Here is an 11,720-nt window from a genome sequence, read left to right on the forward strand (position 1 = left end):
TCATCAGTCATCACACAAATGAATGCCCTTAACGGGATTAGAACACAGGACCATCGGCTTCACAGGCAGGGTCACTACCCAACTAGGCCAGACCGGTCGTCAACCGTGCATAATAAATCATTATTACTAAAAACGATAAATAACAAATAAGCGTATAATTTTTTCAGTCCCGCCATCGTCGCCGCTACACCCGAAAATTCAAGGTTCCTTATTGTTTCACATTCTAGAGGAAAATTTACATAGATATACCCTCACTATACGTGGCCTTAAACGCTAGCTACTGCGTCAACTCACAGTGCATCTCGCATGCACTAATGTCAGTACGAGGGAGATGCACTGTGAGTAAGTTTACGCAGCCGCTACCTAATATGTCAGTGTCAAACTCGTGGTAAGGATACTGGTATGTAGCTGACGCTACTTTAGAGCACACTTTTACTTTCTGATGAGCTGAAACGTGTCTCTGAATATACATATGAAAGAACATTTTATAGGTATTTCCTTCTTACGACTGACGGCGCGATTCGGGAAATGAATTAGAGATTAACTAGATATGAAATAGTGAAGATACGTGACGTCCCACGGGTAAAGGTACCTTATGGCGGTTGGAGCTCACGCTATTATTAACGCCGCTCCAATTAATATTGGATGGCAATTACTTATCTCATTGCAACAATATTTGTTTCAGGTAACATACTTAAAATACCATCTTATATCTAGTACTATGCTACTTATAATATGTTTATTCTAAGGAAATATTGCCAATAGGAACTAGTATCAGGTGCTAATATGTGTGGTTCTGTGTGTCGGTTCTATATATTAGTAATAGTACTTCAATGGCATAGATGCGACTTTAATCGTGGAATTATGAAATGACGGAGTTCTAAAAATTTAATAAAACTGATCATTCACTTTAAACTTGTTTTCAAAACTAGAAGTCTTTGAATGATAACTAAACCGGTTTCCGACACTGTAACCCTGTACTTACTTACTCGTAACTCGTAATGATAAACTTTTCACCCGCTGCGATTAGGAATACGAGTCCACGCACTGAAAGCAGGTCATGCCGAACACTAAATATCATAATGAACAAAACAGATTTATTTACATACAAGATATATACAGTGGTACTACGTAAGCGAAATTAATAACTAGCTTAAATCTAAAATAGGCCCTTGAGGCATTGTACCAAGGATGCTGGCGGCATTTCCTCGCTGTATCGCAATGCTGATACGTTGTGCGAGGAAGCCACCAGCTCTTCGGTCACCAGTTACGTCAACCAGACGCTTCCCGATTTCTGCAAACACCTGTGCGCGCTGGGACCCCATGGACCTAGAGTTTCAACTCCAAATGGAACGAAATGATACTGTCTACCGAGGCTCTTATATTTATTACGTTTTAAAGTCTCGGCGCTTTCCGCCGCTCCGCCCGCTTTTACATTATCATAATATCATAATGAATGTTGTTATGATATTATTTATGATATATGATGATGATGATGATGATGATGATGATAATGATCCTTTCGGCCGATTTCGATTATGGCGGCCACGTCGACTCCTAGTAAATAAGAGAGATGATTAATTAAGGTTTATATATTGCTGTTATTACCCGTAACTCTAACTAATCATTTCAGTTGAAATTGAAAAATTTACGATCTCTGCTTATCAGGAAGTTATGTCTAATATTTACAGTAAGGTATTACCTACCTATATGTTGTACTATACAATTATGTTATTAACATAGCTATTATGTCATAATTTTATTAAGTAAGTTAATTGTTTAAAGATTAACTACGCTGAATATAGTTATTTCGTTATTAACGATTGCGAACTGATAACTGTAACACGCGCCGACATATGTTAGTTAACTATTGTTTTAAATATGAATATATAAAATGTGTATGTGTCTTCAATTGTGTTTTAAAACTTTTAAAGGTCCTATTTGACCAAATTGCCTTTCATGTGTGTGTGGTAGTAAAACTCGTGAATTCAAAGTGCAGTATATAGTATAAAATATCGTTCTCAAAAATTAAAAAAGATGATTAAAAACTCAAAATCCTTGTCATAAACAGACTCAAGAGTCTGGAGGTTAGACCAGATTCAACATAAATATATAACCTCTTTTGATATTTGGTGAAATTTACGTCTTAGACCAACGATTAATGTGTGTAATGTTACAAAACTGTGTATTTAGGATCCATTCGGATCAAATTCAAAAGAGTCAACATCAAAATTGATATCTTTTGATATTTGGCCATACTAACGAAGTATTTTCACGATGGCTGAAGATAAAAGAATGAACCTAGATCGCATCTTAGTTGAAGAAGTGGGTCAATGGGGAAGGTTCCAGCTCAGGGCCGTGGTGTTATGTGCTTTAGTGACCGTAATGGGTGGATTGCAGTGCTATGCGTATCTATTTACTGTTGTGAAGGTCAAAACAAGGTAAGTTGAGAACAATTTGTTTTAAATAAAAAAGTAATTTGTGAAATTCACAATAGAATATACATAATAGTTTTATGGAACAAATTTCAATAATACCTACAGGGTTAAGGACGACTCACGTTAGACCGGGCCGTGTCCGGGCCGGAGCTTCCGGCGCTTCGTTTTCTATGGAAAGCATCACGTGATTACCTGTCATGTCATAGAAAAGTAAGCGCCGGAAGCTCCGGCCCGGTCACGGCCCGGTCTAACGTGAGTCATCCTTTATGGTGGCTTTGGTCACTTTTTCTTACGTATAAAATTATGTAGGTATGCATCTATTTCAGTTTATAACATGTAGGATTATTACATTTATATATAATCATTATATCTTATTTAGTGACATTTCTTCAACCAGAAACGTAACATTGATTTAAACTAACACGATTTTCACTCATAATTTAAAACTAATACGTGACTTAACTACGCCCTACAGCGGGGGCCTGTTTCACAATGTCCAAGTAAAGTATTGGATAGATAATTAACAAATAAATTAACTGCCAGATAAAATTTCCTACAAAAAAGCACTTTATCCAGCAGATAAAGCTTATTTGGAGATTGTGAAACGCCAACGGTGACTTTGTTCGTCAGATAAGTGGCAAGTAGCTTATTCAGGACTTTACTTGGACATTGTGAAACAAGCAAGTCCCGTATTAGTTTTAAATTATCAGAAACGTAACTTTTGATACTGTCACATATGGAGGTTGTCAGTCTTCTTTATTTACTATACTCTGCTGTAAATGAGCGAAAGAGCCCATCAAGCCCAGTCGCAAAAAAAACACTAATACTAGGTACTACCACAAGTATAGAGCCATAGTAGACCGTATATTAGTAACTAGCTTTTGCCCGCGACTTCGTCTGCGTGGAATCAGTAACAGCAGCTAGAGTAAGTTTAGCGCCTGGATAAAGTGTAATGGCAATCATTCAATTTGAGCATAGGCTTAATTGCTTTGCATCAATTATCAGGCAATTCATTAAATCTCTCAATATCACCCCCCTTTTCACTCTCTTTAGGGATGATTTCCGACATAAAAACTATCCTATGTCCTTCCCCGGGACTCAAACTATCTCTATGCCAAATTTCAACTAAATCGGTTCAGTGGTTTAAGCGTGAAGAGGTAACACACAGACAGACAGATAGACTTGCGCATTTATAGTATTAGTATGGATAAAAGAAAGTTTGGTATTATTTTGCATTTACCGGTTGCCACCTGACGATTTAAAATGCCCTAAGTTCACTCAAATTAATAAAGATGATATAACTGATTCCAGATGCCTCATCCCTGAATGTGAGGATTCCACCCCCCTGTTCTCCCCACTATGGATCCTGAACGCGGTGCCGTCGTCAGGGAACTCCTTCGACAACTGCCATCGTTTCCCAGCAAGGATATGGAACACCTCTGACTCTTGTCCTGCTGAATGGTTTATGAGGAACTCGTCGGTGAGATGCGAGGAGTATGTTTATGAGCATAAAAACTCCGCTTATTATGAGGTATGACCCTATTTCTAGATAATTTAAATATGTTTAAATTGTTTCAAAACTGACAGTGATATACATAATTATAATAGGTACTCATCAAATTCAACTGACGAAAGAAATTTAAAGTGAAGTCAGATTGATTAAAAAATATTCGACCGCGCAAAACAGTTTAAATACTTCACCTGATTATTCTAGAAACCCACCTTTTTACTTGATTTCAATGAGATCAGCTCTTTCGAACAAAAAAAGAACTTCCCTTTTGTCTTCAAGGAATAAGGAAGCATAACTCCTCAGGCAGCAAAGCGTTATTTTAAATTTTCGCAACGTGCAGCGCGCGTGCAGCCGCGAGGCGGCCTCTTTTCAAAATTAAATATAAGAAAAAAAAAACAGTGGTAGAAATCTGCATATTACATGTGCAAAAAATCTATGTTGGGACTAAAGGATGACTCACGTTAGACCGGGCCGTGTCCGGGCCGAAGCTTCCGGCGCTTATTTTACTATGACATGACAGGTGATCACTTGATGCTTTCCATAGAAAACGAAGCGCCGGAAGCTCCGGCCCGGACACGGCCCGGTCTAACGTGAGTCATCTTTAATAGCTTACTTAACTAAAATCGTTGGTAAAAAACCTTTCAATTTAATCTTTTTATTTTTATTTTATTTTAATCAAATTTCTAATTTAATTGACGTAATGCTACATGAAGGGTTCAATAATCGTGACTTTTCGTAACATCTGTCATCCGGCTACATTATTTATTTTGGTTTGGCGTTTGTCATATTGACTAGGCCCCCTGTACTGAGACTTAGAAGTACAGACTGTTATATAATTTCAGTTCAACCTGGCTTGCGATGAATGGCTCCCAACCCTGGTCGGCTCTGTGCGGACCGTTGGCTACATGATCTGCCTGCCCATCATGGGGCTCGTAACGGACCGCTGGGGCCGAAGACTGGCGCTGTCTCTTACAGCCTTCTATGTAGCTTGTGTTGGGTCCTCGACGTATTTTGCTGGATCGTATATCAGCTATACAACCCTGTCATTTGCTGAGCAACTGCTGGGAGCGTGGGTGTTTCCGTGCTCTTATGTTTTAGGTAAGTTGATTTTATAAATGCTCGCTTCCCAGGTAGCAAAGTGACGTCAGCGATTCATAATGACGGCATTATTGCGTCATAATGACGTATAAATGCTACCTGGGTTTACCTGCAACGGAACTGCTTCTATGCCGTCGGAAAGTTTTCAAAATTGCGAAATTTCCACATGGACAAAATTTAGGAAACTTCTCGTATTTTTGTATGAGAGTTAAAGTTTTGTATTTCCAAAATGAAAGTTTGCTTTTACTTCCTGTGAAATTTCCGAGAACTTTTCTAACTTTTTGGAAACTTTTCGGCCGGAATAGGTGAATGCGTTAAGATTATTTGTGTGAAGATGGTTCTCACTGGCTGATTTATACTCTATTCCTGAATAGAGTATAAATCAGCCAGTGAGAACCTGATCACCAGCAAAACAACTTTTTATAAATAACAACATTCTTACATTACCATCACAATACATATTTAACATCGCCAAACACGTACATACACACAGACACACATTTAATACAAGCAAACTCACCCGTACCCGGTTAGGAAGCAAAGAACGCCTGCTTCCCGCATGTTACCGACTGACTATAAGTCCTCCAAGACCATGCAGGTGCTGGGCCCCAAAGTTTTTAACAAATTGCCAAAAGTCATTACCACGATAGAATCGCCCAACTCATTTGCGCGTGAATTAAAGAAATGGCTCCTCTCCCATGCCTTTTACAGTCTGAACGACTTCTACAATATATAATTTAATTGACATCCAAAAAATAATTTTAATGTAACAATACTAATTAATATGATAAGGCTCACAATTGTAAAATTAATTGACATATTTGTACCTACACAACCCAAAACTTTAAAATAATGTAATCTATCTCATGTAATTAAATGTAATTAAAACAATGTAAACTATCTCATGTAATTAAATTAAATTTTTGACGTGTAATATGTAACAATATTATTAATAAATGAGTATGAGTATGAGTATTCTGTAAAATATTTGTGGTTGTATTAGCAATCACTGAAAAGGCAGTTTTTGCCCCAAAAGGATTTGTTAAATAGAAATAAAAATAATATATTTATAAAAATTATAATAGTAGTTCCTGAAGTTATTTTAAATCTAAAAGAAATGAATCAAAATTTAAATCTATTGAATAAAATATTTGACAACTGACAGCTATTTTATTACAGCTGTGGAATACGTGGGGCCGAAATACCGAATGTTCGCTGGTGCTTCTATTAGCACCAGTCTCGCCGTCGGAGAAATTCTCCTAGGCTTCATAGCCTGGCTGCAACCTTATTGGAGACATCTGATCCTCATACTCTACGTGCCTGAATTTATCTTCATTATCTACATGTGGATCGCACCTGAATCAGTTCGGTGGCTGATGAGTAAAGGTCGCTACGAAGAAGCTTTGACGATCTTGAAAAAAGCAGCTGAAGTTAATGGAAAAGCTTTATCGGAGAAAACTTTAAAAGAATTCTCAGAAGTCAAGGTTGAGACTAGAGAAAAAGTTTCCGAGCCTTGGTTAGTGTGTTTGATTTTCAAACATAAGGCAATTTTACTGCGATGCTTCGTGACGCCGATATGGTGGCTAACGTCCATCTTAATGTACTACGGTTTAACGATAGCATCAGTGGGGATATCAGGCAACAAGTACCTGAACTACATGGCGTCGGTGGCCGTCCAGGTGCCGGGATATTGGGCCGCGGTGTTGCTAATAGATAGGATTGGTAGGAAAGCTTTAGTGTCCACAGGATTTTTGATAAGTGGAGCTTGTCAGATCGCGTTTATATTTGTTCCGGATGGTAAGTTTGTGACAACTTTAGATAATAATTATACACTCGTAAGCAAAATTATGACTCAAGATTACATTCTCCACTTAAGTTTGATGCGATCAAAAAAAAGGTACCAAATGAAAGATGGTAAAATGTATACGATTAACAAAGCGGAAACTGTAAAATTTCCAGTCATTGCGATGTCCAGGTTCAAAAACCTCTAAGTTTAGGTGAGGTAAAAGGAACTCCGAATGAGGAACAATGTACTTATAGGAGTATCGTACAGCGACTCGTGACCCACGGATAAAACTATGTTCCTCTTACTCCTCCTGGCAGTAAACATATTCATGTATCATAAATGCATATTTTTGCTTGTCATTGTACTTTTATTGGCAGTTTTTCGTGATATATTTTTCTAAACCAGATTTAACTTAATCCAGGTTCTCTTAATTATATGTCATTGTTTTTCAGGGAATTATTGGCTATCCCTTTCAATTTACCTGATTGGAAAGATGTTCATCGCCGGTGTGGCGACGTCCCTTTACGTGTACACCGCCGAACTATACCCCACGCGATATAGAACTAGTCTGTTAGCTTACTCTTCTATGATAGGAAGAGTTGGAGGGATCTTGGCACCGCTTATGCCTGGTTTAGTAAGTATCTAAACCAAAAACGCTACTTTTTCGGATTCGGGCTACACCAGCGGTACTGTTGCAGTATTGCAGCGTGACATTACTGTTGCCTGCATGTTTGCTGCAAATGTCAAAATCGATATTGCTGCCCGGATTTTTGAAATTTTAGGCAGTCAGCAGCATTGTCTTGTTGAAATACCTACTGCTGGTGCAGTCTGAATCCGAACAGTACATCAATGCTTATCAATAAATTTTTACTTAGTTTCAATGGAGTCGCAAATCCTAACAGTTATGTCACTGATGTTTCTGACGACTCTGTTATATCATGTTATATAATACTTCTTCTCTCAATGCTTGGCAAGCTGGAACGTTTGCAAAATGTGTGCATCAGATATATCTTTGGCCTACGTAAATTCGACCACATTTCATCTTTCCGCTCCCAGCTCAAGTGGCTGCCCATCCGACGCTGGAGAGACATCCATGTAGTCCCTTCTCTTCAGTGTCCTGTTTTCTTCTCTTCCCTCCTTATCTCTCGGAGGGATTTACAGTTTTAGCAGACGGCAGCGGACATCGACTCCGTTCCAGTGCGAATTTCTCTGTGCATTCCACCTCACAAACACCGTTCCTATGACATTATGACAAGTCTATAGGCATTATGACAAGGTTACTGCTTACTATCAGGCGGGCCGTATGCTTGTTTGCCACCGACGTGGTATATAAGTCCTTCACGGTTTACTCTGTCAAATTATGGAATTCTATACCATCTTCTCTTCGGCAGTGTCAATTTGTTAGTATTAGTTGTATGTATATGTATATATATATATTTGTTGTTATATTTTTCCTATTTTGATTTTCAAAAGTTGTAAAGTGGGTGCCGGAAGATAAGGCCAGGTGGGGAAGTAGGGGCAACTAAGACAAACTCAGCAACTGTTCATAAGAATCCTTGATCATATTGGGACTTCACACAGAGAAAGGCGATTGGCCACAAGGACAACACATATCTTAGAAAGCACAAGCCACAATAGGGTGCTTTAACATGTAAATTTTTTACGCCATTGGTTAATCTCCTGTCCGTTAATTCGTGTTATATTTTTTCAGGCAGCAGTGGTGTGGGTGCACCTGCCGTTCCTGGTGTTCGGCGTGCTGGCGCTGGTGTCCGGCCTGCTGGTGCTGCTGGCGCCGGAGACCCTCGGCGCGCCCTTACCTGACTCCATGGAGGAGGCTGCGGAACTTGGCACGACCAGCCCGTTCAGTCTGTGTAGGGCTAGGAAAATATCTTATAATGTTAATTAATTATTAAAAATTAAAGTCTTTTTTTAATACTTCACCCTTATTTTTGCTACAAATAGCGTACCGTAGGGGAAAGCGACTACGAAACTACGAACAGATAATCCGCCGAGCGTATACAATAAGTTAAGATTTTTCAGTCCTTAGGTAGTTACTCATTCCCGCGTCACCTGATTGCTAAAGGGGCATACTGATTACCAGTCCGCCGGACGATATCGGCCTGTCAGTTGTTCGGAATTGTCAATTTCTAGTTCTAACTGACAGGCTGATATCGTCCGGCGGACTGATAATCAGTGGGCCCCTTAACAATCAGTCAAAAAGTCAAAAATTACCGTCACTTTTTAGCACTAGGGGATTGAAAGATACACAGTCACTAATTATCCTAATAAAAAGTTAGTTTTTAGGGTCCCGTACCCAAAGGGTAAAAACGGGACCCTATTACTAAGACTCCGCTGTCCGTCTGTCTGTCTGTCACCAGGCTGTATCTCATGAACCGGTGATAGCTAGACAGTTCAAATTTTCACAGATGATGTATTTCTGTTGCCGTTATAACAACAAATACTAAAAAGTAAGGAACCCTCGGTGCGCGAGTCCGACTCGCACTTAGCCTTTTTTTAGTCTCTAGTCAAGAATTTAGTGAATTGCGCCGCGCCCCAGGTACCAGGACCGCATAAAACATGTAGAGGCAACAATCCCAACCTCGCTATCGCTCCCTCGACGCGCGTGAAGCACATTGACTGCGTTACTAAACACACTGTCTGTGACACTGCCATTTTGCATTTTCCAGTCGCGTGTGTATAGAAAAATAAAAATTGAAATGTAAGAAAAAACATATAGTAGGAGAAAGTGTCACGAAATGGCTTCATCTTTGCATGATGTTGACCACTTCGAGCGCTGATCTTTCGAAAATTAGTGATAAGAATTCTGGTTTCTTTTCTAAGAAACAGCATAATTACAAATTAGTACAAAATAGTACTAGTAAATAGTAATAGTGGTAGTAGTAGTAGTAGTATTAGTAGTAGTAGTGGTAGGGAAAGTAGAAGGAAGGCGGAAGAGAGGGAGACCAAGAAGAACATACATGGACCAACTAAAGGAAAAGATAAACGTCGTGTCGTATCAGGCGGTCAAACGAAAGGCTCAAGAAAGAGATACATTGAAATAGCTCCACCGACAAGAGCTAGGCTCTTAAATTAATGATGATGATGACAAAATAGTACAAATGTAACTGTACCGTACCCGAAATATTCTTGTTACTACCTACTAAAATATTCTTGTTATTTTTCTTGTTATTGAAAAAAGGAGAACGTTGACTGAACCCAGACCCAATTGCATTTGTCGCTGTACATGAAATTATTTAATCCCTAAACATTGAGTTTAACCAAACGGTAACCTAATTTCCCCTACCACACCAAAACATACCTTATCACCGTTAAGTAAGGTTGAAATGTGTCGAATGTCGTAATGCGAAATTCGTACGCAAACGAGATTGAACGTAATTGGAAAGAGAGGAAATGCAATAAGAACGGAACATCGCGACGAAATTGTTTCAAGTGGCAAACGTCGGGTTTGGGCCGTTCCTGTTCTGAACCGCTATGAAATTTCGGTTAAAATAAAAAAAAATGATCAAAGAAATTACTTACAGAAATTTCGCTTATAAGACAACTTATAAATAGCTAACTTTAAGTAATTATTTACAAATAACGCAATAAGCAAGCACTTATGATAATGTTTAACAATAAACAATGGCATTTGCATGTGAACTAAAATTAAATACAAGAATAAAACTAAGAATCGACCCTAAGGTCTTAACGTAAGGTTTAGATTTAATTGGTTAGTAATAGGAATATGAGGGTATATTTTGTGTTCGACGAGGCAAGTTAAACGAGACCTTTAAGCAGTAGTTAATTATTGGTTATCGACAAAATGACATTATGTATTTTAAATATTTATGTTTGTATGTAAGTTAATTATTGTCGTTTTAAGAACATTAATTTATTTTACGCTTTTTGGTTTTCATTGTAAACCCAATGTATATGTTTTAATTGAGATGAAATAAGTATTTTTAGCCTGTTTTTATGCATATATTCATTTTATATTACGTTTCATGTAGTTATTTTTTTTAAATGATTATTTTAATTTCGTGAGCAAGTTCAATAAATGTCGCTACCTTCTGGTCCCGTCTGAAACCATCGACACGAGAAGAAGAAGTTCAATAATTCAAGAATGTGTATGTATTAATTGAGATGAAATAAGTATTCTTAGCCTGTTTTTATGCATATATTAATTTTATATTACGTTTCTTGTAGTTATATTTTTTTATTGATTATTTTAATTTCGTGAGCAAGTTCAATAAATGTCGCTACCTTCTGGTCCCGCACAGTCTGAAACCATCGACACGAGAAGAAGAAGAAGTTCAATAATTCAATAGATGTTTTTTTTTTCTGGAAATCTTTGAAATTGGCGGAACCAAACGTTCAGTTTTAAGCTATGCTCGCGAGTCTCACAGCCACTAGTTTAAAATGATTAATTAATTTAAGGAGTCGCGGGCTCGCACCGGAGTAGACCTCATTCCGTTATTCATATAAACAGAGCAGAAAGAAGTCGTTGCAATATCCTGTATAATGACGTCAATACGCTATGTTCTCAACGTTCTACTGAGAAAAATTTAATAATATACTCATTTAAAATATAAAATGGAATATGAAAGAACAAACAAAATAATGAGAAAATTGTCGTTAAAATTGTCGTTAAAATATTGTATGCTTGAATAGCAAAAATTTATATCCCTTTTTTAGGGTGACGTAGTCAACTAGAAACCATTATTTGTATTTATCATAGCAGTCAAAAATAACTAGGTGTAACTTACAGAAAGAGTTCAGTTCGGGAAAAAGGCTGTCCTCTTCAACAGGTCGCAATGAGGGCTACCGCGTTTAATTTCGCCGCTAGGGGCGCTAGTGTCTTTCAAAATGTCAAATGCATGGAAGTTTT

The 11,720-nt window shown here is 38.0% G+C and overlaps 1 protein-coding gene across 1 annotated transcript; it reads left to right on the forward strand.

The window, feature by feature from the left end:
* Positions 1-1,829: 1,829 nt before the first annotated feature.
* Positions 1,830-8,765, forward strand: LOC134745056 (organic cation transporter protein-like). The gene is made up of 6 exons (XM_063679032.1): positions 1,830-2,441; positions 3,750-3,969; positions 4,791-5,046; positions 6,226-6,843; positions 7,285-7,466; positions 8,544-8,765. The coding sequence occupies exons 1-6, from the start codon at positions 2,278-2,280 to the stop codon at positions 8,736-8,738; spliced, it is 1,635 nt and encodes a 544-aa protein (XP_063535102.1). The 5' UTR covers positions 1,830-2,277; the 3' UTR covers positions 8,739-8,765.
* Positions 8,766-11,720: the final 2,955 nt, after the last annotated feature.

Source organism: Cydia strobilella, chromosome 10 (genome assembly GCF_947568885.1).
Source record: "Cydia strobilella chromosome 10, ilCydStro3.1, whole genome shotgun sequence".
NCBI lineage: Eukaryota > Metazoa > Arthropoda > Insecta > Lepidoptera > Tortricidae > Cydia > Cydia strobilella.

What these genes read in the sequence shown, in the direction of transcription:
- LOC134745056 (XM_063679032.1), top strand. Translation starts at nt 2,278, where the DNA reads ATGGCTGAAGATAAAAGAATGAACCTAGATCGCATCTTAGTTGAAGAA. An exon ending in GTTTATATTTGTTCCGGATG is followed by an intron (nt 6,844 to 7,284) that starts GTAAGTTTGTGA and finishes ATTGTTTTTCAG; the next exon opens with GGAATTATTGGCTATCCCTT. An exon ending in CACCGCTTATGCCTGGTTTA is followed by an intron (nt 7,467 to 8,543) that starts GTAAGTATCTAA and finishes ATATTTTTTCAG; the next exon opens with GCAGCAGTGGTGTGGGTGCA.